Source organism: Anopheles gambiae, chromosome 2 (genome assembly GCF_943734735.2).
Source record: "Anopheles gambiae chromosome 2, idAnoGambNW_F1_1, whole genome shotgun sequence".
Lineage (NCBI taxonomy): Eukaryota > Metazoa > Arthropoda > Insecta > Diptera > Culicidae > Anopheles > Anopheles gambiae.
The window spans coordinates 22570490-22598003 of NC_064601.1; the positions used below are offsets into that span (position 1 = coordinate 22570490).

At 46.4% G+C, this 27514-nt stretch overlaps 2 protein-coding genes and 2 non-coding genes across 5 annotated transcripts; 1 reads left to right on the forward strand and 3 right to left on the reverse strand.

Annotated features, from left to right (window-relative positions):
• Positions 1–1643: 1643 nt before the first annotated feature.
• Positions 1644–12497, reverse strand: LOC1273405 (odorant receptor coreceptor). The gene is made up of 9 exons (XM_312379.4): positions 11922–12497; positions 10996–11434; positions 10486–10646; positions 8851–8949; positions 8526–8643; positions 6600–6807; positions 2526–2730; positions 2207–2362; positions 1644–2084 (listed from the first exon to the last, which is right to left on the reverse strand). The coding sequence occupies exons 2-9, from the start codon at positions 11432–11434 to the stop codon at positions 2034–2036; spliced, it is 1437 nt and encodes a 478-aa protein (XP_312379.3). The 5' UTR covers positions 11922–12497; the 3' UTR covers positions 1644–2033.
• Trnaa-agc (transfer RNA alanine (anticodon AGC)) lies at positions 7300–7372 on the reverse strand. The gene has a single exon. It is a non-coding gene; the product is annotated as a tRNA-Ala (tRNA).
• A 3187-nt stretch (positions 12498–15684) lies between the features above and the next one.
• Positions 15685–26422, forward strand: LOC1273403 (ras-like protein family member 10B). 2 transcript variants are annotated; one of them, XM_061645297.1, is made up of 7 exons: positions 15685–16526; positions 22397–23081; positions 23532–23635; positions 23710–23946; positions 24137–24244; positions 24315–24382; positions 24482–26422. In XM_061645297.1, the coding sequence occupies exons 3-7, from the start codon at positions 23570–23572 to the stop codon at positions 24600–24602; spliced, it is 600 nt and encodes a 199-aa protein (XP_061501281.1). In that variant the 5' UTR covers positions 15685–16526; positions 22397–23081; positions 23532–23569; the 3' UTR covers positions 24603–26422. The 2 variants fall into 2 exon arrangements, with proteins under 2 accessions (XP_061501281.1, XP_061501280.1); XM_061645296.1 differs by having other exon boundaries at positions 22397–23039.
• Trnaa-agc (transfer RNA alanine (anticodon AGC)) lies at positions 21156–21228 on the reverse strand. The gene has a single exon. It is a non-coding gene; the product is annotated as a tRNA-Ala (tRNA).
• Positions 26423–27514: the final 1092 nt, after the last annotated feature.

The window sequence follows — 27514 nt, forward strand, 5'->3', positions numbered from 1 at the left end:
ATCAATTCGATTGATGTGTAAATGGATGTATCTATTCAAGCAAAACGCCTAAAGTTATGCACTTTGTACAACATTTTCCTGCTGATACGAGACTAACACTACCTAAATGCTGGAATTTTATTCGAGGGACAGATAGGGGTGAGTTCTGAAGAGCAAATTCAATAAATTCATAATGCAATAACTATGCCCCGAGTGATCGTTATCTCGTACAGTGAAGAAATTCCGCCCCGAAAGTTCAGAGAACCGGCAATCTTTTCCGAATTGAATTACAATGGATTGTGGAGTGATAGCCATCCGTCGAGTGAAACAGAAAATAATGAAGTAGCAAGTAATGAAACAAAGGAAAAGCTATTAATTCCGGAGAAAACACGTCCACGATATTGATGTCGGACGTGATGGCGTGATGGTGACGCGCAGTGGTGCACACCGTTTCGCGAATGCAATTGGCAGCTACTTTAATTTCATTCCATCGCATCTCTTCTTCCTCCTCTGCTACACACACACACACACACACACACACACACACACACGTACACAAACCCTCATACGCATCCGAAAGTTGCATTTCACAATTACATTTCCTTCTGGGTTTGCGATTTTAGCGGGCGCCGTGTGCCCAAATTTGGCAATTGGCAGAAGAGTTCACTTCTTTTGGCCCACGAGCACGCCGCCTTGGGCTGCAGAAAATTGGGCCCCGGGAAAGTAGCCGAGCTAGCCTTCGCACAGGCACCCAAAACAGTGGAAGAAAAACACAGAAACAAAAGCAAATAACCGTGCCAGTGGGGCTGCTAGCGGATTCTTTCGCGCACACCGTTTGTTCCGGTATCGGTACGGATGCGGTGCGGTACGTCGGTGCGGGGTTTTGCGAATTTCTTCCGGTTAATTTATGCATTTCCAATTGCTAGCTTCCCGTGGAAGTGTTTTTTTTTTCTTCTTTCTTTCACAGCACAGTCAAACACAACCCACGCTGGCTCGATACAGCTTGAGTGATGAAGGTTTTATATGTATTTTTTTGCTGCTGGCGCTACAGAACTCGGTCGGAAAGTGTAGCAAGAAAGTGGAATGAAGGGTGGACGACAATTTGGGGTTTGTTTTTAAGTTGTGCGTACTTTAGATAATGGTTTTGGCGTGCAAGTTGAAAAGTAATTCATTTCACTCGGTTCTAGTGGTACATTCATTTCCATCTCGATGCGAAAATAGTTTATGCTAATTGCTTGCCGTTTGTTACCAACTTCGTCCAACCAACCATCGGAAAGCGAGCAAAAAAGAAGCTTTTCTGCAGTAGTTCTGGCCATGGAAAGATGAAGAGGCAATAAATATAACTATAAGTAAATGAATAATGTGGTAGTAATACTTTTGAAGCGATGTTTGAAGACTAGCGTTCGTAAATTGAAAAACGCATAAAGTTAGCAATCAATTTAATTATACTTCCATTAAGTTCTTCCACAATAATTCTCACAGAAAGTAAAACATCGGTTTAATTTGAGTTAAAATTAAAGTTAATTTCAAACAAATGATTGGAGGTATGATCATACTAAAACGATTTCTCTATTTAGTACTTACTCATATTAACATTTTGTTTTATTTATTTTTATCATCTTTTGTGTATTATCAACAACGGTTAAAACGCCGAAACGACAATGTACGGTGCGCTAAGAAACATTTGTACTCTTTATTGCTGCACTAGTTGAAAGGCACATACAGTGCTTGATGAGCGCAAATCACACATACATAGATTTCCCTTGGTGAGCTTTGCATAAATATCACTCTTCTGTTGTTTCAATTTCCAACGTCCCTTTTGTACTTTTACCAAATCAACGTTCTTCAGCCCCGGTTGCTACAGGACAGATAATCAAGCACTGTTAATCTATTAAAATCTAATCATTTTGCAAAGATCTGTAAAAGAAAACTTGGGATTATTTGTTGTTGCTGTTTGTTAAACCTTTGCAGTAGAGAAAATGTCCAAGAGAAAGTGTGCACAAACAAACAACCGAACGAGCGAAAAAAAACACATCCTTCCGGGCCACGGCTGTTTACTTCAGCTGCACCAGCACCATGAAGTAGGTGACAACGGCTCCAAGAACCTGGAAAGGAAGGGATGCGAGAATGGTAGCAAAAAATAGACACACATATACCACCCATCAGGCTAGAGCCAAAGTCCCTGTTTTGCCAGCCTGTTCTGTGCCAGCCACCAGGCTACACTTACCGAAGCAAACAGATCGAGCGAAACGGTGAAAAACTTGGCTCCGGAAATAGTCATCGCCTTCTGGCACTGCTGACAAACGATCTGGACGAAGGTTTTTGCCTCCTCGGACCCGTCGTACCAGTGGCAGGAATAGGCCGCCTCCATCACGGATGAGCTCTGCACGGGAGAGGTATGGGAGAGTGAAAACATTCAGAAGCCGAGATGGCAGCGGCGAAGCAAAAGTGTGCTGGCTTTGTGATGCAAATGTGTGATCTGGGAGAATGAAGCGATATGGGGCAGGGAGAATGCTTTCCCACGGCAACACGCCGAGCGCACGTACCTCCTCGATGAGCCGATTGCCAAAGATGCAAAACAGGAAAACCTGAGCCAACGCGTAGCACAAATATCCGATTACGGTCAATCCGTACACGTTGACACCGTCGATTTTCGTTGCCTGGTAGGCGAGCAGCGTCAGCTTGATGGTGGAGGTCAGCATGTGTAGCAGCAGGGCAGGACCGTACGTATCTCCGATTGCTGAAACGAGACTGCAACGTGGCAAAACGAGAGAAAGAGAGATATACAGTGACAAGTGTAGGCATTTGAAATGGAGGACGGTTTTGTGCGAATGTTTTGATTTTTCGCTGCAAAAACCAATCCCAAATGGAGTCGCTTTTTCCTTGACTCCGGAAATCGAACGACACGACGGACGCATAGATACGCAGGTGAATAACACAAATATTAATCACATCATGCATGATCGATTGACGGTAGCAGCGATGGCGGCACCGTGTTTGCTTTCCCCAGCATCCCTCCGAACCAGGACATTTGTTTCACAATGCCTTTGAAAGCTTCACCACGCCTCCCCAGAATGGGCTTTGTTTGCGAGGATAGAAAAGGAAATTGAATGCTACCGGATAGGCTACATTTACTATCGATCACTCTGTCTGGGAATCGGCATGCCACATAGCGCCACACGCTTTGTACCGAGAAACATGCCGAAACGATAACATTTGTGTTTGTGTGTGTGCTTGTTGTCGCAGTTCGTGGAACACACTTGACAGCCTTCGCGCAATTGTTCGCGGGTAAATGCGTCAAATTGAATTTAGGCCCATTTTCGACGGAACTTCAGACGGGCATTGCGATGCTCACAAGAGTTGCCCTTCTGTTTATCTGTTCGATGAGGGCAGCAAAATGGCAGCACGGTAGTGCACGAAACACTGAGCGGCTTCGGCGCAAGCTGTTTGCCAACGGACCCGGGCATCAGGTTGATTTGTTCGTGGTAATTCAATAAAGAGCACATTGGGCTACACTGGTTCCGGGATCTGATTTGTGTGAATAATCGATACAGATTGACATTTTTTTGCAATTTGTGAGATAAATTACGCGGTGTAAATAAATATTGTACTACCAACGCAGTCATTAAACAACAAAGCTAAACAGATTGCATACTGTTAGGCGAAAATGTAACCGATACCGGCAAGGTATGCAATCCGTGTTACAAAACTATTCTATTTGAGCGTTAACAGCATGAAATGAATGTTTCACGTAATATTCTGATACATTCTTTGTAATCCGCTTACAAAAAAAAACTGTTATTTTTTGCTATTTTTAATTGCAAAGTAACGGCATAAAGCTCATAAACACTACACATGCAAAAAACGCGTTGCTTTCCCTTTATTAAGTCTGTCGCGGAAAATCCGTTCTGATCCGTTGCACCCATTTTCCATACGCGTGTACTAATGGAGGCGAATGGAGAGGTAAAGATTCAAGAAAAGCTGACGATAGCATGCCACACAAATGCCACCCATCGCTGGGAAAATAGAGCTCGTTCAACTCACACGCTCACAAAAGCTTTTCCAACAGGCAAATCACGGCATGTGCTGAAGTTCGGGATGTTCTTGTTTCTGTTAAATATCGCTCCCAGGCGTTGTGGCGTTGCTTGTAGAAGGTTGCGTTGAAAACTCGCCCCACCGCGGTACGGAAAGCAATGCTCGTGTGGGAAGCAACAACCTTGCAGGCAAACCGCGCCCGCCTGTGATATTCAGAAAATTCAAATCCACGGCTAAAAGACATCGCCAACGTTGGCAAGCGATGGCTTCCCGCTCCGAAACGGGCATCGAAAGCAGCGCACGGGACAATCTGAGCATCTTCGCTACTGAGTACAGTGCACCCGGTTTGGGCGCTGCGTTGGGTGTTTGAATAGAAATTGTTGATGCTTGCTGGCGGCGTTGGTTTGAGCTTCTGCGACATACGCAGCTTCACCGGGCGAGCATGTTTTTGTGCGAGCGAGGCGTTTTTTTTCTGGAAAGAGAAGGGGCGCACAAGGTTTTTCACCCACCAGTTGGGGAGATGAGTGGTGGCAGGAGCACCACTCAAAAGGGGATTTTCTTTGCATTTGGCGTGCTCATTTTCTGGCTCGTTTCGATTGCGTAATTCCCCGCACGGCTTACGGTTTCGGGCCCGGCGGACGGACCCAGGACGAATGGACGTGGGAATCGGAAACAAGAATAAAACCACCTCCGGTGCAGAGCGAAAGCGATGTCTAAAATCTGTCGCGTGGCTCATTTTACATGCATGGCTGGATGCTGAGCTTGGCGCATTGTTTCCACGGGCTTCAGCACGAAAGCAGTGGGTCAATAAAATAAGAGCGAAATCTGAACCATTGTGGTTGATTGTAAGAAAAGCGGGCAAGCACAGGAATCGGAAATAACGTTCAAAACAGCTAGGAAACGAGCAGGAAACATGAGCAGGTTTGGTTGTTGCTGTGATGCAGAGGAGGACTGACAAGAAACTTTCTCGAGGGAATGGCATTACAAATTGTGTGTTTAAAAGAGTTCTTTGTTGAAGCGATACTAAATGTGATCGTTCTGAGCTAACTATTTGCTGTTAAAAACAAATTGCACAAAAAGTTCCTTAATAAGCCGTTATTTGAATGTTAAGGAAGCAGCATTGTTTAAATTGCATAATCCATGGCGTTTCTGCATACGGAACGCTACATTTGAAAATCACGCCTTAAAGTATGCAATTTACTATACACCCGCTGCAAAAACGTAATAATGAGGTTGGCAACAGTTTGGAATAGGAAAAAAGAAACAATGTTTGATTTACTATTTCGATCAAAAGCTTATCGCTATCTTAAAAAGAACACTGGCACAATGGCCCTTTGAATCGAGCCTAGCTTTCCAACTGACAGGCGCCATAGTGACCCTCGCTCTCGACACACTGAAAGTGGGTCACCGATAAGGATCTTCACCAAAAACACGCAGGCTGAATCGAATCGGACGTGATCCGTATCGCAACCAGCAGCAACACGGCTCGCGGCATGTACGGCACGCCGTACAGAGCCATACGCCAAGCGACAAATCTATAGCTGTGTGTGTAAGTGTGTGTGTAATATTGTAAAATCAAGTCTATGTCTAACGAAATTTACAGCTGTATTAGCTGCAGCAGATGGTGTGGTGCTGTAAGCCACCGACCCGAAAACCCAGACAACTCATCGCGTCAGGATGATTCAATTTGCCGCGCTGCTGCTGCTTCTGGTGCTGCCGTTGCTGCTGGAATCTAAACGTTTTCGCTTTCCCTTCACGTGTGTGCACTCCGCAGGCGGTAATGGAAACCGTCAGCGATTTATGGAACCAGAAGAAGAAGAAATCACAACTCGTGCTGCTCGACGTAATCCCTACGCTTTTTCCTCGCCCCGGGTGAGGTCAGCCAGTTCGCCTTTTTCTTTGCCTCGCTGGAAGCGGAATCGAGATATCGGAGACATCGGCTAGGGAAAAAGGGATGCTTATCTTGGTGCTGTTCGATATCGTGAAGCAGCGGCAAGAGGTTGTTCGGTTACTCACTCCCCCATGTCTCCAGCTCACACAAACACACAAACACAAGGACACAAAGGACGACGGACTTCAAATTGGTGGATTGGTGAAATGGGATTTTGGGGGAGCTTTGTGAAACGATTTAAGCATGTTTAGTGGAAAATCGATACGGGTGATATCGTTCAAATAAAAACTTCACTCCGGGCGATGCTGGCTGAGCGACGATTGGTTATAGAAAGAATGGGAGAGGGAGAGTGTGAACGTGCAAAAAGTCACGTCAATAGTAGGTGGCGCCTTGGCTGGATTGAAAGCTTCGGGCGTATCGATGCTTACAAACAGCTTGTGGTTTTTCTGGTACGAATTAGGCCTGCTTTCGGTCGGGGCTGACACAATTGGTACAGATTAACAGAGGAATGAGATTGTAATACGCTTTACACATAATTTCTTCGCAAAACGATATTGCAACCGGTTTCAGCACAACACCAAACAATGCTCCAAAGAATGTAAGTCCAGCAAAACAAACTCTTACTGTGGTAAAGTATCCCTTTTTCATGGAACCTGGAGGCTTTACACCACACCTTAGAAATTACCATACCTACCGTACAACGTGCTTGTGCCGCTCGACCCAGTACTTGATGGCGCTGCGCACCATCATTTCCTGCTTCCGGGTAAGCCCGTTCGGATTTCCGTTCCTGCCATTCTCGTCGAACGTTTGCAGCGTCGACGGCGCACGGAACTGGGCGCCCCAGTCCGCCTTCGAGCTGTAGATGCCGCTCAGATCAAAGTCCTTAACGTCCGGATCCTTTTCTGTGGTAGCGTTAAAAAAAAAGGGCGGAACGGTAAACGGAAAGCAATGTAGATGACAATGTAACAATCAGGCGTCGGTGGGAAATGTGTAAACCTCAAAATGACGCTCTACACGGAACTGACAAGTGCAAGGAGAAGGAAATAAGCGGAAGGCTACTTATGTCAGAGGCTCGTGGAATAAATAATAAAAAGGAAAGAAGAATCTCGAAAGGATCTTTACGAGGAACTGAGAGGACTCCAAACAATTCTTTTAGGAGTTGAACAGGAGAGAGAGGGACAAGATGGCAAAGGCAGCATAACAACAATACACACACATCACACATCAGATTATTATCAGAGATGATATTGTTGTTTGTGTGTTTGCTATCAAACACGTACACATGTTCCTTCTCCCTTGTCATCATCTCATCTACTCTTCCAACTTAGAGGAGCACAGTGTACCCGCGTTAATATCTTCCCTAAAAATCTTCTTAAAAAACGTTTTGTGTGGGTTGGAGATGCCGGGTATCGATCCCGGTACCTCTCACATGCTAAGCGAGCGCTCTACCATCTGAGCTACACCCCCATGCGGTGAATGAGGACCGTTGCTAGGCCTACAAAAAGACCTTTCCCTCGGTCCGTAACGTGCAGTGGGCTTTTATCGTGCCAACCGCACCAATCTCCATCGACGAAGAAGGTGACGAACGACAGAAACACGGTAAATTACATTGGACTTAAGCTTCCCCCACTCTCCACAGACGTGATGTGGGGCATGGGTGGGATAAACACTAAAGCTGATAATAAACTAGCTCCGATCGGTCCTGCAGCGTTCAACACGACCTGGAGCGGTTATTTAAAAAAACCACACACACACGCAGAAGAAATCGCTCTTTTTTCGAAAACCCACCACCGTCAGGCAAAACATGAGATGAAAGTGAGCACAGCAAGAGATCAAGAGCAAAGTAAAAAAAAGGGACAAAACCGTTCGATACACCGAAAGCGCAAAAGAGAGAAAGAGAGCGGGCAATTTCACACGGATTGGATGGTAGGCAAAGGTTTGTTAACATGCAATTCGCGTTGCGCTTTGGGCACCACGGGCGTGGTACGGTGGGCCATTCGTCGTGCTCGAGCTTGACGGTTTCACAGCACAGTGCATAGTTTCAGGCGTACAGGCGCGATAGATTAAATGGAGAGAACCGATCTTCTATTTGGAAGCGCTTTATAATAAATAGCAATTAGAGCAACACGGCACTAAGCTCGTCTAACGATGCGAACGCAAACAAATCTCCAAAAAAAAAGGATAAAAAAGGAACGGAGCTTATCCGTCCCTACAACTGTGGCACAGTACTGTGCACGGTCGCCGTGCTCGAAGTTGTCCGCCGGGCTTTACGCTCCACCACGGATGGACGGGGAAAATCTATTTTTAAACTTCAATTTATTTGACTTTTTTTGCTCGCTTCGCACACTACATCCGTTCGTCCAGGCTGGGGGCCTGGGTGGGGATTGTTTTATCATTCTGTCGCACTTTCATTCCCCTAGCGTTTTATTTCCTCATCCTGAAATACCGGTACGTAGCGATGATGTCGTACGGATGATGGTTTTTTTTCTTGTTCTCTCTTTCTCACTGTCCCCACTGTCTCGCTTAGCTTGCCGAGTGTTAAGGTCATTGAAATGAACTACCAGGGGATTGTGTTATGCTCTCTTTGAGTCCGTCTGCCACGAGCACACGTTTCACATACCTTCGTTGATGATCAGCTCCGATTTGGAACCGGCTGAAATTGCTCGGAACAGTTGCGAAGAGTTGGGCCGGTAGGTGTCCAGCGAGGCCGAAAGCTCCATCAACGATCGCATAATACCCTGCCCGAGGGAGATGGAGAGAGAGAGAGAGAGAGAGAGAGAGAGAGAGAGAGAGAGAGAGAGAGAGAGAGAGAAAATAAAGAGAGATCGAGGGTGTGAGAGAATGTTGCTTTTTTATCGCTTCCTCTTTTACCGTTAACACTACACGTCGATAAGGATAATGCTGCACGCGGATGTAAAGACAACCACGTTTGCTACCGTACCTACCTTCAAGTGTTGCAGCTGCTCGCAGGCTAGCAGCAACCAGGAGCAGAACATGACATCCGCGAGGTTGCTCTGGACCATCGAAAACAGCAGGAAGTAAATCTGTGAAGCATAAAATGTGTTGTAGCACGGTCGAACCAATCCGTCCGCGATAGTCGCTTTCGCGCCGTCCCAACGGATTATCCCGTCCCGTGGCATGGCGGTGCATTACAACGAGGACTCGTCCGCGGGCCCTAACGCTCCGAGGGTACAGATTAATGAAGGCAATATTGGTGGCGCAAAACTGGGGATGAGGCCGCCGCCGAAATCAACCGTGGCTCGGTGCGTACCGCTGGTGGCTGGTTTAGCTTTAGCTCAAGCATGAAAAGTCCATTAGGTGGTTAAGAGCGGAAGTAATGTTAAAAACACCCATCAAACTTTATGACATCCCGAAGCGGAAGCGGTACCGAAGCTGGCCCTTAGACCATAGCAAGGAGGATTTGTTCCTTTTTTCTGTATGCACTTGTTATAAGACAAGAATATCGCGAAGTACCCACGATGGGAAAGGACACTTCCACTGGTAAAACCATTACTTCCACCGCCATAACAATTGGGCCCGGAAGCACTTTGTTTTAATGGGGATGGTTAGCTGCTTTTTATATTGCTTTGCTAATTAAAATGCACAAACGGCTGTATTAAAATGATGGAATAAATTATTTCGCACGAGCTTGCTGGGAAGGAAGGAAGCGGACAGCGACACATCTGCCGCCACAGTTTAAACTTATTGTGCACCAATTAATTAAGCACAAGTTTGCAGAGGATTGTGATGAATATTTTAAAACGTTACTTTCCGCAACCCTCCAAGTACGGTCCATTCGTTAGCATTTGTTATACACATTTTGAATCTCTTTGAAAGAATCTCTTTGAAAAGAATTAATCGTTACGGGCGTTACCAGCACAAACTTACAAAATGCAATGAAATGAACATCAGGGTATAATTGCCACTGTAATGCAGGCCACATCATAAAACTGGATCCAGAATCGTAAAAATCGTTCGATTTAAGTACTCAGCCTCAGTGCCTGAAGAACCTCCGCAAGCCGGCAAACGAGCCTGCGCTGGTTTCATTTCCTTTTGTGCCTGAAAGTAGCAGACAAGTAAAAGCCATCCCGCAAATCATCAGATAAAGCGTCGGGCGGGCAATGGTTTGGACATCTTCATAATCGTCGCTTTTCTTTTGCCGTTTCGTTGGGCGATTGGTGCGGGCAGTAATCTTTGCCATTGAGAACATAGAATTTGTTGATGGGGCGTTAGCAAAATGAATAAAAAAGTTGATCCCCACCCGCTCGATTGACCTTGAAACTTGAGCTGTAGGCATTGTAGCGAAAATGGATTTCCTCCGTTGATAGAGTTTGATAAGCGAGAGGACAAAAAAACGACTATTATCACAAAAAGCCCTAACACGGCAACATTTGTCGCTCGAATTGCATAACTTTAGGCGAGGATGTTGTAGCTGCATTGCCCAGTCCCGACCGCCCGAAGGTATGCAATTGCTGTAGGAATGTGTTGGCTCTGTGAAGACCGGTTTTAGTCCCATTTTTTCGCCGTGTTGCCGCTCACTGACTGCCAACTGTGACGCGCAGGACATTCCGCCAACGTACCTGGTAGATGAAAGAGAAAATGTACGCCGGTCCGCTCATTGCATTCCACGGATACCAGGACTTGATGGGCAGCCGGGGTATATCCACCGTGTACGTCTCGTTGGTTGCCTTATCGAGCACAGTCTTGACGCTCTCGCCGAAAAATGTTATCGTAACCCAGGCTAGTAGGGATGAAAGAAGAAAGAAGCAACAACAAAAAAAAAAAAACGAAAAGCGATGAGTAATTTATCGAGAGGAAGAAAAAAAAGAAAACAGGGAAATGGGGAGTTCCCTTTTCACCGCGGTGAAGCTTATGAACCGTGAAGATATTCGGTGTGCGGTGATAAATCAAACCCAAACTCTCTGCCTGCGATGTCTTGCATCCCCCTGTGGGTTGACTCAATTATTCTTTCAGATATTTTATCCCGTCCCTCCACCGAGAAAAAAACAAAAACCCAGTCAAGCGTAACAGTAGATTGGGGTTCTGCCGCAAAGACACTTTCCCAAACGGCCACACACATACACACATACCGACAACCGACAGGACGGTGGTGGCCATCACCAGCACCAGCAGCTTCCGCATCTTGGCGAGCGCAATCGAATGGTACCGGGCGTCCGATTCGGCAAACAGCGGGTGCGTGTTGGTCTGGTTCCAGATGGCGAGCGTCCGGTAGAAGTTCTCCGAGTTGACCGCAAAGTAGATGAACTTGGTGACCGAGTGCGTGAAGAACAGGGTCGTGATCGTGTTGGCGGTCAGCTCGTTCACGTCGTCCGCGTTCGTCGCCAGGTTGCCGAGGATGGCGAAGAACTGGATCAGCACCATGGCGAGCGTCCACCAGGAGTACACCTTGCGGATCAGTATCGGGCCGGTGACGTAGCGGAACAGAAAGTGACCGCTGGCCTGCATCAGCCGAATGTTCGGCATCAGGTCGGCAACGAGGCCGACGTACTTGGTCGGCTGGACTTGCATCTGCGAACGGGAAGTGAACGGGTCGAGTCGGGCTCGTTTGTAGTGGTCGTTTGGTGTGGTCGGCAAGAGACTAATTGATTTATCGATTTTTAGGTAACAGACACCAAGCCGTACAGCTACAGGGAAGAGTTAAGCTGTGTGTGCTCTGTGTACTTAGAAGGGCGCAGTGAAGCGGCGGCAAGCGTACAGGAAAGGACAATTGCAAATGCTTGGAGCCAAACGGTAAAATCTCTCGTACAAACAATTGAGCTAGGCTTGGCCCAGACGAATGGGGAAAGCTTTGATTGTGCCAACATTGAGCACAGCTTTGTGACCTGATTTGCGAGAAGCAAATATTTGGAATACATGGGGGGCGATTGTACATACACACACACACAGTCACACTGTTTTGAAAGGATCAAATGTTCCGCTTAACGTTCGAACCAGAAAAATGGTTGAGATCTCCGCCTTGTCAAGTGTAAAGGTTGAAGCTACATCGAATACTTACTTTTCAGCACTTTTCTTTTCACTTCTCACTAAACACAATGCTTCCCACGGCACACACACACACAAAGGGGTTTCGATCTGCAACTTCTCGGCTCACACCGAAACCTTAGCGATGCAACCGTGCACACGTTCACAGCAAAGCAGACGAACCAAGCCAAATGAAACTTTGCACATTCTTTGCCTACCAGCAGGCGCTGGTAAGCGCAGCGTGATAGGAAAATAATTCGATTCGCTTGTGTAGCCGTTTGCCGTACAAAGCAGCGCACCAGCAAGTCAGACCGCGTAAGTCGCGCCGGTTATTCTTTGCAAATGATGCTGTTGCAGAAAAGTCTTGTTGAATTCAGCGCACACACACACAGAGTCAACGTGGAGCACAGAACGACAAACAGCTACAAAACCACACTCCAATCACTAGTTTTCGCGATGCACAAGACGTTAGCAAAGCGTGTCCTATCGCGAGCAGTAAACGGTTTATGATTGGCGCCTGTAGATTTCTATCACTATCGTTCCGACACTGATAGACGAATCGACTTGATACGTCCTTTCCGCTCGACGTATCAATCGAATGTAAGAAGTGTCGACGCTATTCTGATCATCCGGTACAGAAGTTGGGTTTGTCCTTGGGGGTGGCTTACGTGGCCGCTAGGAATACGCTTACCGAGCGTCCCGTGACATCAACCAATGGCGCGAGTGTGCGTTCTCGGTACATGTGTACCCGTCCCGATCTTGCTGGTGGCTTGAGGAGTCCAACTTTCCCAGCGCAACATCTGTTCCGTCTGGGCAGCTAATGGCCGCATTTTCCCACCGCCATCACTTACGACTAATATGTGGATGCGTGCGTGTGTGTATGTGTGTGAGTGTGTGGTTTGGATGCTCCCCACGCTGGTTTATAGACTCGAGAATGAGGGTGGAAGAGTTTTAAGTGCGTTAATCTTTTATGCTAACAACCACTCGATGCCACACTTTCCGTTTACGACGTGCAGCATCGATCGGGAGCGTAAAATGGAGGTCTTTATAAGCACGGCACACGTTTGTGTGTATTGGTGATTGACATTGTACCTGAGCGAAGAAGGTTAGACTGGTAAATATTAATTGCTTATCGGGGTCTTGTATTTTGTGAATAATAATTATTTTAAAAAAATATGCTACAAAAACGAAAGAAACTGAAGCGAAGCCGCGTAGCTTGTCGTCTTGAGCGATCTCCCTCCAAGGCGTATTTGTCCCTCGTTTGTCACCGGACGCTGATCCCACGATTAAATATTTAGCGCTGTCAACTACGACGGAAGGACTCGTTCTAGTGTGTGTGTGTGAAATTATATATATATACGAGTGTGTATGTGAGAGTAAGTGTGTTTGTCTTATTGCTTGTCTTATCAAAGCAAAAAAGGGAAAGTAAAACTAATGTGTGTTTTGGGCTTTCCGTTTGATTGTCCTCACACAGTGCAATCCTTCCTGCCTCATTGGGTCTTGCTTAACCACTTGCCTTTTTCCAATTCGAAAAAGGGGCCAGGTAACGGGGTTGTGACGCAAATGAGGGTTTAAAATTAAAACTCGGCCCCAAAAGGAACGACCTTTACCTTGAGCGGCACACGCTCCTGCACGACTTGTGATGAAAACACGAGCCTACCAGCTCGCTTGTCGGTGAAGATTGAAGGCACGGGTTGGTCATAGGCAGCAGGCTCCTCCACCGTGATCATCACACAAAATGTGCTGTGTTTAACAGAACGCTTATCGCTATCCCCAGTCCCAGAGTGTCATGTCGTGTCGTCGACGTGCTCCAGAAGGGCCGTTTTGAAGGAAGCGGCAAAGCGGACAGAGCGGAGGACACAATTTAGGACCTTCACACTTGGTCGCCTTTCGGGCGGTCGGTGTGGGTGTCTGCCAGTGCTTAAATAGGCATATTTTATACACCTCCAGTTGGGTATGGTGATGGCAAAACGGAACTCTCGGCTTCCCTCGTTTTTTTCCCTGCATTTACCATCACCATGGGCTGACATGAGAGTAAAAAAGAAAGAGCAGAAACTCATCCGGGACATTGTTCTACGAGGATGATGGAGAACGAGAAAAGCATGATGAAGGGCCCCTTTGGTGTGCTGTGTAACTTTCACTTTCCACAGCCGCTTTCATGGCGGCCGATTCCGGCTTGAGATAGAGATAGATGCGGGCGACAGCACGTTAGTTTTACGAGACACTTGAAGCTAACCGTAACTATCACACCCAAGAAGGTTGGAATGTTCTGTAGAGGAGGGGGGAGGGGGGTCCATATCCTGTGCAAATGTGCTGACGTGCTGAGGGAGGCGAAGAATCTGTGTCTATGTCTAGCGGGAAGCGATCATCGTTTCATGTTAACCCCCGCGTGGAGTCTACGTTCGGCACATATTATTCTTTCATCGCTCTTCGTCTCGAGTCTCTTGGGCGGTGAGCGCTCCAGACCAAACCCTACTTCGAGGAAACCCGGAACTCTGTGTGTGTGTTCTGTTCGCCAATCCGTCAACCCGTCCCGGGCGGTTAATGGCACATCATTTTACTCTCTCTCTGGCTCGCTGCGCCAGGAATGTCGATCATAAGACTGCAGGGACAGAAATATGCTGAAGCGCGCAGAGTAATAATCGTCTCGAAAGATGAATCGTTTGGCGTGAAGCCGTGACGCGTCGGCGTTAGCGGGAACGCCATTTTAATTAAACCCTTAATTGATTTCGTGGCCCCCCTTCCCTCATTGCAGTCCATCACACTGCTCTCCGTCGCACCCATTAATCAAGCGGAAGGTGGTGTTTTGCGCCCAGCATGTCACCGGTTGGGAGATAAAATCATAATAACGATGTTTAAAACATGCTTTGGTAGGGTTTGTTAAGTGGAAGTTGTTTGCGAAAAAAGGACTGTCGCTAAACATGCTGAGCGATCACTCAGCACTCTAGCACGGGGGCTGCTCGGTGTGAGTGGCAAAGGAAGCGAAAAGCGGCGCCGGATGGTTGATTTCAAATTCATTGCTCTCTGAAGGCTATAATCTTTGAGGGGGAAAACAAAAACCACACACTCATAGCATGTGTGACGGCGAAGTATAATGGTCGAAATAGAAAAATAAAAAATCACACAGAAGCGCTCTTTAAGGCTCATAAAAAGCGCCTTAAAATGGCTTGCTCAACGCCGTACACACAAAAAGACACGTGTGCAAGGGACAGGATTACAAAACCGATACACAGCGTTAAAAATCAATTAACTCGTTCACACACGGCTGGCGGGCTTTGCGTACGAAAATCGCAGAGGTCGCACATGAACGCAACCCTCCGCGAATGGTCTCCGGACTGGCTGTGTCTATCAATCGTGCCGTGCCGTACTCAGCTGTTTTCACGGAAAACTGTCCGAGCAAATTTCACCCAACTTTTTTTTGTTGCTGCTGCCGTTGATGTTGTTGTAGCAAAATGCTGTACGAATATTTACAATGTTTTGTAAAAAAATACAAAAGAAAATGAAAGAAAACGAAACACGCTCTCCCTTCAACGCGTGAGTTCCGTTCGGGAGCTGCTCACTCTCCAGCGCACTCACGTTCGTTGCTTGTCGGTTGCTCTCACTCTCTTTCTCACGAACGCGGCACACGTTGGCCGTTCTGATAAGGGTGAGATAAAGTTCCGTTTCCGGGGGAGCTGCTCTCGGCTCCGGGGGTCGACGAAACACGACGACGTTCTGTGTGCGTTCTTCATCCTTGCGCTCCTACTCCTACCATCGTGAAAAGCTGTGGGGCCAGTGCCACCGTCATCGAGGCACACGAGATGAGCTAGTCGCAGATGAACCTTGCTTTCACGCGGACGCACTAGACCGACGGTGTGTGTGCGTGCGTGCGTGTGTGTCTGTACGGTTGTGGTACGGTTTTCCGAAAACGGCATCTTTCTATTACGCGCATACACACAAGCACACACACACATACGTAAAGGGAGCGAACACACACGCACACATTGCCATCACCTATCCACGAATTTTTGGTGAAGCGTCCCGGTGTGACAGAGTGTTCTTTTTTTTATTACTGTGCGTTTAGCATCTTTTTTTCCTTCCACTTTTGGAAATGGTTGTTTTATCCCCCTTTTTTGTTGTGCCCCTTTGATGACGCGTTCTATTTGTGTTCCCCGTTCCCATGATAGTGGTCTGAGCAATAAAGAGTGTTGAATGCGTAGTGATTGGCGTTGGCTTTGAAACTGAACGCAGAGCGTGGTGTGTAAATAAAAGAAGCGTTTTTGGTGGACTGGTGGAGGCGCATGGTCGCTCGAACCGTTTAGTGTTTCGTTCGGTTCCGTTTTTTCCCCCATACCACCCCTGCGACTCTGATAAGCTCACGTGTTTTTGTCTCGACAGTCCCGAAAGGTGCTTTGTTTGGGAAGGCGTTATCAACAAGTAAACGGTAAATGGTGGTGGAGTGTGTGCTTTTTATTTTAAAGAAATAATACTAAAAAACGTGTTAACCACCAGCCTTGTGAAAGCTAATTGCGAGTGTTGAAAACGATAAAAAAATTTAAGTGAAATTCGTGTCGAAGCTGCTCTACCTTGAGGGAAATCCTTCGCGAAAACCCTGCAAAACCCTTTGGAATACAGACCCAGCCGAGTGTAAAGACACAAAGTAAATAAACATAGCGTTAGTGACATATCCCTTTCCTTTTGTATTGTTTTTTTTTGCTGTGCCTACTTTTGTGCCCTTGCCGGGCTCGTCATGGTGGAAATATTATCGAGTTCCAGGAAAAGCGGTGAAAAATGGGGAAGAGTGGAAAGCACAGAAATAACAATCTAATTAATCAAACAAACGACGGCCTATGGTGATGTCGGCGGGAATTACACCTTGTACGAAATATGAGCACCAAAACCATCTCCGGTAATCGGCTTATGTCGCAAGCCAATCGTGTCCGGGCGGCTGAGCACGTGGTGGAATGCCAATGGGTTTTTGCGATATCATATTTGATGCCTGGCCGGTTTGCACTACCCGAATGCACGCCAAATAAGGCTGAGCGGGTTGGCGTATGCGTATGGATGGATAAGTGTCGGAAGACATCGGAAACCCAAGCTCCAAGGGAGAAACGTTCGAAGAAATTTCTTCCACCAACAACAACTTGCTCCCAGTGCGGAAGACAAGGGGAAGTGGCAGAAAGGAGTGGCAGAATGGAAGGGTGGTTGGTTACAAATTTGTCTGCGTTCGGCCACGGCCAAAGGGTGAGAGACGCCGACTCGCCCATACACTCGCTCAGACGACGATAGACGACGAACGCCACGACGAGCAGTGAGTCACTCACCGGGGCAGGACACACACGCGAGACAAGCTAGGGAAAGGGACAATCTTCCCGCATCCATCGGCCGCTTCCCCCACGGCACAACACGCTCCCACACAAAGGAAGCATCACGAGGCTGTGTTATGCAATCACGAGCCTGGCCTGCGTATCGGCACTCGGCTGGCTCTAGCAGGCTAGCTCAGTTGGCGTTCTTTTCCTGCCCTTCGATGCTTCCGATGGGTGATGGATTTACTTCATCGCTAACGTGTTCTTGTTGTTTGGGCTTTTCTTTTTTGCTCGCCCTTCCCTTTGCGGCACAACCAAAAGATAAAATGCAGAGCAGAGTTTTGAATGGCACCGACGAGAGGTCGTACTCTGCTTCATAAAGGCATGGATTGCTTTACGATATTTATATTCAAAACAAATTTCGAAAGGCGTCTATGCTGTGCAAACAGCGCCAGTGCACACATGGCTGGGGTGGATTAAGCTTTGCGGAGGATATTATACACACACGCACACGCACGCAGTGATTTTTGCTCAACCAAGCGGCTTTAACGGAGGGGACAGGGTGCTGCCCATTAAAGCGAAGCACGGTTTATGTATTGATTGATTTACAGCTGGAAATGGAACGATTGTAATAAATGGTTAATATTTCATGGTTCATTATCTTTTCACTCAGCGGTTCAAGTTAAAGGATCGAGCATTCGTTGCCTGTGCGGTCGGTCCGTATGCTTCGATGCGAACGCAATAAGGCAAACGCTGCTACGTTGTGTGTGCGTGTGGTTTCGCATTTTAATACCACGCGCTGTCTCCGTGCAGATAGTGATTTTAATAATCAATGAAATGGGCTGAATACCACTTGATGCTGATGGACTTTGTTCTAGAGCAAAAAGGCGGATTCGTTTCCAGTGTCTCGTAGACTGGTGTTGTATGTGAAGCCCCAAAATAGCTGTCAACAGACGCGTTGTTTGTCGGGCACATATTGCCGGGCACAGTGTCAGCAAAGTGTCGCGTTGCGTACGGGCTACGGAAAGGGGTGGAAGGACTGCGCTACGATCTAATAGCATTCTATAAAAAGACAGCTTGACGCGTTGGTGCGCACTGTGCGAACACAAGGGAGCTGATGCTTGTGCAGTGGTGTTAGACACTGGATGATTTGTGCTTGGTGTGGAATATAAATGTGTTCGCAGAAAATGTGGTTTGATTGCTATTTGAAAACAAGTCTCTCGAAGCTCTATTTTTTACCAAATTAGCTCACAGCCACTGCAGCAAACAGCCTTCAATTCAACGATTAGAAATACAGTTTACCCCCGAAAGGCATTTATTAGATTATGTCAGCATAATCAGTGCGGCCGTTGTAAATTGAGCCATAAATTTCTCTATTATGCATTCCGCAGCTGCATTCCGAATCGCGGCTGCACCAGTAGCTTGACGGAGATTGCTGTTCGAACGGGTATTTCTATCGAACGCCCGGTGCCGGTAACGACTTTATCTCATTACCGTAATGGATATGAAATAGCACGTATCGTTTATCAAATGCAAACGAACGAACGTACGATAAACTGTGCAGGCAGCAGAAACATGAAGCAGTGCTGTGGGTGGCTGGTGGTGGAGGTGATGGTAGAATATTGCATTTTAAACAGATAGATCGTGCGCGTATTAGACACACTACAAGCAGAGGCATCTAATAGATCAAAGCGAGGTAGAGTACCATGGATGGTGCACCGAGCTATCGACGCTGCATTACTTTGCATGGTGCCTGCAGGAAAGATGGATTCACCTTTGTAGGATTTTATCCCCATTAACATCACACACACATGCACAACAGCTAGCAGCCAGTATGATAAGTTGCGCAGGGTTTCGGCTTTCTGATCTACTTACGTTCGATGGCGTTTCCATCCGATTCCAACCGTTGCTCGATGACATGGCACACCACGAAGGGCTGTTTTGGGCTGAGTGGATAGTTCGTCGATGGACAGAAAAGTTAGCACACCGTCCGTACCGGCGTGCTCGGCCATCGGTACGGGACTGAATGACGCCGTGCAGATGTAGCCGGGACCGGACAGTTTGGCCGGCCGAAGGTCCGGAAATCCTTTCATCTAATCATCGTTTGGATGGATTTTGCAATCAGGCGCTGTGTACCGTACTGATTACCAGACAAAACCCACTCGGTTTCTCCACGGTTTTCCCTTCCCGTAGCCGCGCATGGGAACTGTTTGCCCCACACACACTCGTACGGTCATCTTCGGGGTGCTTTGCTGCACGCTTCCAGGGCTTCTCGGATGGCGGCCAGTTTACAGTGCATATCGAGTTGATCGATTGACTATCAACTGATGTTGACCAAACAATAATCTTAATCGTTTAATGTACGACATACCCATACAAAGGATGAGGCAAAGTCAACAAAGCTGATGGTTAAGCTCAATGCCATCGTCGTGAAAGGCTGTGCGATCGATTCCAAGGGTTCTTAAAAACTGAATAGATAGACAACTACCATGCTAGATAAATGAAGGACGCTTTTTGTAGCTTGAGATAGTGACTGGAAAATAACCCATAAAGAACATTTTAAAGACAGTGAATGCGATGTACTAAATAGTAATTTGAAAAGTCACATTATTGTGTTATGCAATTTTTCTTCTTTTGGCCGTTTTTTTTAAAGAATATTTGTATTTTTCTGAAGCACTACGACAAAACGGCATGAAGAAAGATCAACGGATAACTAAAATGACATCGTTGTCCCAAAAGTAGCCTACTTTCAGGCGTTTCCTTCTTCCAAACGCCCCCGACAAGTATGCAATCCGCAATCCACCGTCCCACACCCCAACGTTAGTGTGATTTACGTGACGCAAAAGTAATTTCTTTGTGTACAACTTGCTCCTGTCCTTTAACGAGCGCTTCCGCGCTGAAACTTTCGCTTACTTTGACAAAACTATGAACATTCTACGGCTACGCCGTATTGATCATCCAAACTCCAATCCAAACAACTTTTATCTTTCCTCTGTACGGCTTCCCCATGCACTCAACTTTACGTGCGTAATAACACGTCCCAAAAATGGGGCACCATGCGTCGAGAATTTATTCGCTTTCGATGCTGCTAGTACTTCATCGACCGCCTAGCTTTTTGGTGGACCAAAATGGGCGAAGAAAAACAAAATACACAAACCAGGGATGCTGCTATTAACTCAGGGGATTTGAAGAGCCGTGAAGAGCAGGAGGAGAAGTTTTTGCTTTATGAAGCCATTTTATCTATCTGTTTGCTGCCGTCAATCCGCCGACCGCGTTTATTTATCGTTTTGCGCGACGTGAAAAGCCCAAAACATAAAAACAGCCCCTAGACCTTTCCACTTTGTTGACACACGACTTGGGCGAACAAAAAAAAACAAAGCCCTTCCGTATGAAAGAACTCGTTTCCGGAACATGTTTAGATTAAGAGGTAGCGCGGCATGTTAATTAACTTAATTCTAGACACTAGGGTGGGAAGTGTCTTTGCCGCAGTTATCTTTACCGCTCCGCATGGATGCAAAGGGACAATGAGTCGGTGACAGTTGGGGCAGTGTTGGGGTGTTGTTTCCAATTCTTCCGAACAATTTGCATCATAATAAATCATCATCTTCTAATCAGCCAGCATGAGCAGATAGGATAGAGAAAATCAAGCCCATACTGAACGGAAGAATATTATAGGAATCATTGATGGGAGACTTTGGGGACCAGTTTTGTTACGGATTCAGTTGAAGATAGTAAACAAGCATATCTTTTCCCAGATTTTACAGGATACTTACCGCACTCATTTGAACACGTTTCGTTTTACTTTTGTGATAGCAAAATTACGTTAAAAATGACAGAAATCACAATAAATCGAGCTTAAGACTAATATGTTTAAGAAACACAGCAAGTCGTCCGTCCACAAAGCAGAAGAGTCCTTATGATATTTCAACACTTAAATTCCTTTGTTTTCTAGATTATACATACACAAAAATATTGTTTCCGTCTGGAGATGCCGGGTATCGATCCCGGTACCTCTCACATGCTAAGCGAGCGCTCTACCATCTGAGCTACACCCCCTCATGTACAGGTGTGCAACTGCCAACGCTACAGTTGACACACCATTGGCCTACTTTCACTTTCCACAAAAGCCTATTACGATCTCAACTCGACCATTAGCGAGCAGTGTGTACTCGAGCTGCTGCTGCAGAGCTTCGTGCTCGACATTCAACTTGACCATTTCGCCATTCACCGTCGGGTGGGGGGGGTGGGAGGGTTTGTTATCCATTGCTGGCCGACCGCGTGTGGTGGGAGACAGTCCTGGAAACGAACACTCCAAACCGCAACGCGCAACGACAACAGCAAAACCAACCGACACAAGAGTGGGTGTATTTTTAGGCCAAGCCCGGTTGCATACGGGCTACTTGTGCACAGCAGAAAACGTACAGAGCTGCCCCAAAAGGTTCCGTACTGCAATATGCTGCTACGCTGGCGAGAGTCTAAAGAGAGGTGGGGTGTGTGTGTGTGTGTCTGGTGGTTCGTTCAGGCACGTAAACATATTTATGCTCGTCAACCGGTGCCGATGCCCGAGCGGGTGTGGATAGGCGGAAACGAGTGGCAATAGGATACGCATATCCGACCGTTGGCACACACGTATGCCGGGACGTCTTCGCTCGGAAGGAAGAGCCGGTATTAAAGAGCGCGCAGGGGATGGGAGATGCACTTCTAGCTTCGAGCAGCTTTTAGTGCAATTCAGATTTACCGAGAAGAGTGGAAATACTTGTCTTAATGGGGGGACTTGGTGGGCGAGCGCCTTCGAAGGATAGACTCTGCAAATCAATTAGTTAATGTATGAATGAACTTATCGGTGTGATTTATGGATTTCCTAAAAGGTCCAAGTGCATTAGACAAAGAGAAAGAGAAAGGGAGAGAGAAAGAGAAAGAGATATATAGTGCACCTGGTATGCAAACATGTTGTTGCTGCGAGTATGCTATTTAAAGGATTATCTTCTTTTTTTATTGATTCAGCCAAACAACCGGATACAGTTAGTTTGCATTCCGTACATCGTACTGTCTATATGTGCTTTCGTCCTGCTTACATCCCACCCTCCCACTGCCGTCTAACCCTTTTTGTTCCTAGATCCATTAGAAAAATTGTTCTGTCTCGTATTTCAAATTTAATTTCTTCTTGTTGTGTTTCTTTCTGTCCGCCATTACAATGCTAACCCCGCTGGAACGGCCCTGTCAGCCAGTTGATTCACCACACGATGTGCAGCACGATGGGCAGCTTTGGTCGGTCCAGACGCAGGCTGACGCACCCACCGACACGCAGCGACAGCTTGCTGCTATAGTAATGGTACTGGCGGACAATAACGTGTTCGAAGTGGACTAGTGATAATTAGAGTAGCGGTGTGCCGGTGTGTGCAGCTTCACCGACGGTTTTTCAGTTCGCAACCGGTCCTAAGGGAGTGAAGACCACCCAACCCAAAGTGTTTCGTCTGCTTACAATGTGCTGCTCGATTGCGAGATTGGTTGCGCTCAAGGAGTATGCTACCGAACGGCAAGACTCAGCATTGTCTGCTACTCCCGGGAGCATCGTTACGCTGTAAATCTGAATAAAAGCATTACCATAAGTCAAGCTGGTGCGGCAAGTGTGCTAGCAAAACCCAGCCTTCGTTGGTACAGCTTGGGAAAGTGGGAAGAAAAACCAACACATCAGCAATTGCTCGCAATAGCAGCGGTGGGGACAGAGCTGTATCGCAGCCGTACGGGGACCCCGGCACTACGACCCGGGAACGGAACAGTGTTTGCCGTCAGCCTGCTCAAGCTTGCCGTCAAAATGTGGAACCGCCTCTCGCCGACCAATTCCAATAGACTGTTGCACGATAATGGTAAAGATCATTGCAATAACCCTCCCAAACACAGCCATAACAGTAAGTGCTCGGAGCAGGCCCGTCCGCCCAAACCGACCAAAGCAGGCTCGCAGCCGGTCCGTCCCTGTCCAACAACCCGGAAACCTTCCCAAACTTGCAACACCAAACCAACCTCTACTACCATCAACATCATCACCAATACTATCACCACTGCTAGCTCTACTTCTTTCTCTACTTCTTCTACTACTAATACTTATACTGCTACTACTACTACAACTTCTACTGCTACTACTGGTACTACTACTACTTCCGCTAGCAGTCCCGCTGCAACCGGCGCTGCTAGAGTTTCATCTCTTTTTTCCAACTCTTCCATCACCACCAAAACCACCACCACCAAAATTAAACCCTTCTCCACCACCACCACCACCAAGGGCACCACTGCTAGCAATAAGCTTAACAAGATCCTGTCCATCGATATGGAAATTCGAATACAGAATAAGTGTATTTCAGCATAGCGTATCACTCTGGAAGGCCCGGATCCGCCCTGGATGCAAGGCCCCCTCAAGGTTGCGTTTCTGGGGGCCTCCGGCGTTGGACGCACCAGCATCCTACAGGTATGTCGGACCGCGTGTGTGTGCCGCGCGAAACGGGACTAATTTCTTACCTCGCTTGCGCTTTTATTTTGTAGCAATTTTTCAAGCACGACTTTCCGAAGGACCACATCCGCACCAGCAAGCGGACCGTCTACCGGAGCTGCCTGGTCTGTGATACCTGCATACGGGAGCTGATGGTACTGGATGTGCCACCGCAGAAGTACTTCCCGATCGATAATCTGGCCGAGTGGAACAATGGCAACCCGCTAGGGCTGCGCACGGTTCACACGTACGTGCTGGTGTACGACATGGGGAATCTGGACACCTTCCAGGTAGTGTATCGATTCGATTGGGTGTGGCAAAACGTTGGGCATGCAATTTTGTGCTGTCAATTGCATACATTTAGGGTGATGCAAGGAACGTTGCGCCTAAAAGTATGCAATTGGATCTGCAATTGGGATTTTCTTTGGGAAACATGTTTCACTCTTTGGTTTCTCAATTTTCTCTTTCTTTTCTCTACAGTACTGCCGCAATATGCGTGATCAAATTTTAGAAAGTTTCAATCATCGTGATTTTAAGATAATGGTTGTGGGCAACAAGGTTGACATGGTATCAAACCCTCATACTCAGGCAAGCTATTGGAAAACTCGATATTCGCTATTACCTTTATTCGGTATTTAATTGATTTAAATTTCAACAGGAACTGAAGGACATTTCCACCCTCGTCCGGAAGCACTGGCGCTGTGGATACGTTGAATGTTCGGCAAAGTAAGCTAGTAGCAGGGTGGGGAGGTACTACTTTTTCCGAAATACATACTAAACATTTTCACTTCTTTCACCCCCCCCCCCCTCCTCCCCCTTACCCAGACACAACTACAAAATTGGAGACATTTTCAAGGAGATGATGGGATACCCGGTGAGCGGCACGGCACCGAAGCTAGAGTTCTCGCAATCGATTGGTTCAAAAAATCGTTGCACAATACTCTAGTAGTAGCTGAACTGGAGGTTTCCTCCAACAAGCCTCACGATTGCAGCTAATGGAAGCGGGTAACCCCGGCAAAAAGGCATACGGCTAAATCCATCCATGCGCTTGGCTTGCAGCTTCACAGCGACGGTCCCCGCCAATCGGAAGGTGACCAGTCCCAGGCGTCCAGCAAACTTCGTCCAGCCAGGAATGAACTACTCCACACGGCGACATTTCCACCGACTCTAATGCCTCTTATTGCAGATTGGTTTATTTTTTGCGATGTATACTATTGTCCCATTTTTTCCCTCAACAGCCCGGCTTGGATGCATGTGTGTGCATGAAAGTGGCAGGGTCAATGAAGGGATTTTAACAGAATCGGAAGCAAAGCCTATTTCCCCCATCAGAAACCATCCACCAACTCCAATGGATTAAAAGCAAACCCCTTTTTACTTTGTAGAGGAGATGTCGTTTGAAAAACTGTAATTAACAAAGTGTACTAAACAAACCAGGTAGTAGACAACAGCGTATGTAGACGGATATATCAAGGATATTATAGCACACAGTTACACACAGCACACCTAACCTCAATGTATTGGGCAGCCGCCAATAGGAACCACAACACTAGCCATCCGAGTTAGCCAAACCAATCCAATCACCGTTATCATTATCGTCATCATCGACTAGCAGACGACATGTTTTACCCTCCCCGGTGTGTACATACAAAAAAGGACCCACACGATTTTTACGTGATTTCAAAAGCGATAGACAATAACGGTTACCATTACCATTTACATGGGTGGGCGCGGGTGCTTCTGTTTGGGCACCTGGATATTTCGGCGGCATGTAGAACAAAAAACCCTTTTGCCGTAGTGGTAGTAGTAGATGCGTATTAGTGGCCATGTATGTATAAGCCAAGCTGTGTGTGTGCGTGTGTGTGTATGTATGTTTGTACGTGTGAGTGTTTTTGCATTTGACATGTGTTCGACAGTGCACCATTGTGGCTTTGCAGCTTTGTTTTTGTGCAGTAATAGAACGAGTGCGATTGCTTTGGACGATGGGTTTGCAGAAGATGCTTCCGAAGTTACCGAGTTGTTGTTAGAAGCGTTCGATGCGTAGTAGTTCCGTTAGCTGCCGTGCGACTGAATCAGAGCGTTAGCTGATTTGTTAAGGTTACTTAGTGCCGCCGTAGGACGGTGGGCAGTAGTCGTGCATGTTTCGTTGTTAGCTCGATTAGTTAGCTCGTTAATGGACAGTGTTGTTAGGCGAGTTGTGGTTCAGGTGTAAACCGACTTAAACATGATGAGGTACTCTGCACTACTATAGCTGTACAGGTTGTAGTTTGGTGTATCATTGACTGTAGGAAAGCAAACAATAGTGTGTGATTATTAATTTACCGACAACACAATTCGTTTCAAGCTACTGTCTTGACTTTCATTCCAAATAAATAACACATGCCTCAACGCTCACTCTTCTTGAAGGTGCCTGGGTATGTGTACAAATTCAACCAGCCCTAGAAAGTGATATCGTGAGTAAACCTTCCTCAGCCAAAAACAAAAAAAAACCACAAAATAACAAGAAGAAAGCATTACTCTAGCTATCATTTTTATGTTTAATGCGGTACAGCTGTAAAACTGTAAAAAATATATCAAAATTGGCCAAATTACCGTTAGACGTATAAGAGCGAATGAGGCTACTCGTGAACGAATGGCGGCAAAGGGGCTAAGAAGAATGGACTGAACGACGGCAACACACTGTTATCGAATAATGAATCAAGCAATGTTAGTTGAAAAATAAAATAAAAGTATCTACCCTGCAGAAGGGTAGCATAATGGAACAATAAATGGATGTGTTTATATGTCTTGTGCTGCCGTCTTGAGAAGAAACCCGAATCGCTCAATTAGTCATCGCTAACCATGCCTTGAATCACGTACCTTTTGAAGCTTATGTGAGAAGTGAATGGCATCACCCCGTTCGTCACTCAGACAAAAGCCGTTGAACAGTAATGATGCAACAAATAGATGATTTGATAAAATCAGTTATAGTATTATCAAATATTTCCACCGAAAGTTTTACTTAACCAGGTACATTTTCAACACCATGTGAAGTTAATTTACAAATCTCTTGATTCCAAAAATTGTTTGATTCGCTTAAATAATTGTTTAAGCAAATTGTGCAACTATGCAACACGGATGTTGCGAAGATATTTCATCATCCCTTAGAGAATTTGGAACACAACAATGATGCAATTTGGATAGTATTTAGTTCAAATTGTAGCATAAGCGAATGGTGCGAAGCAAATTTTGAATTGAAAACAAAAATTTGAATAGAAAAATATAAATTTTTTAAAAATCATTGCCTGCCCACTGTGCAAAGTGACGGAAAAATCATTGCTTCTCGCTCATTTTATCAGACCTTCTCCTTCCGCCCTACAGCGATTCTGTCGAGCAGCTTGTCGAGCTGCCCATCCCTTGCCCTTGTTCCAACCCTTCGCCTAAAAACTCTAACCAGACGTCAGACCACACGGGAGAAAGAGATGGCAGTAGAGAGAGGAACTGAGGGACTTGACAAGCTGTTCGACAAAATTGCTGTAGGGCGAAAGGAGAAGGCTTGAGAAAGTGAACGAGAAGCAATGATTGTATCCATCGCTTGGCACAATGTGAAACAGGTAACATCAAGAAAATTTAAACAGCATGTGATTTTTGCAAGCAAAATCGGAAAGTTACAGACCACGTGGACCAGGTATGATCATGTAAATATTTTGTAATGAAAGTTACCGCATACACTAACGAAATAATAAGAAAAGAGTCACAGCAATCGAGGCACGTAGAAAGCTGTTTGATATGTTTGGACATAAAGGAATAAAAGGTTTTCAATTCAACAACTAAAAACTTGTCGAAAGAGTATGTTTTTCTCTTAATTTATCCCTTTTCTAA

Excerpts from the sequence above, each read along its gene's own strand:
- LOC1273405 (XM_312379.4), bottom strand. The coding sequence starts at position 11,434 with ATGCAAGTCCAGCCGACCAAGTACGTCGGCCTCGTTGCCGACCTGATG. Across the intron at positions 8,644-8,850 it reads AGCAGCTGCAACACTTGAAG|GGTATTATGCGATCGTTGAT; the intron begins GTAGGTACGGTA and ends TCCCTCGGGCAG. Across the intron at positions 2,085-2,206 it reads CGCTCGATCTGTTTGCTTCG|GTTCTTGGAGCCGTTGTCAC; the intron begins GTAAGTGTAGCC and ends CTTCCTTTCCAG.
- LOC1273403 (XM_061645297.1), top strand. The coding sequence starts at position 23,570 with ATGCAAGGCCCCCTCAAGGTTGCGTTTCTGGGGGCCTCCGGCGTTGGA. Across the intron at positions 23,947-24,136 it reads GGAATCTGGACACCTTCCAG|TACTGCCGCAATATGCGTGA; the intron begins GTAGTGTATCGA and ends TTTTCTCTACAG. Across the intron at positions 24,245-24,314 it reads TATCAAACCCTCATACTCAG|GAACTGAAGGACATTTCCAC; the intron begins GCAAGCTATTGG and ends AAATTTCAACAG.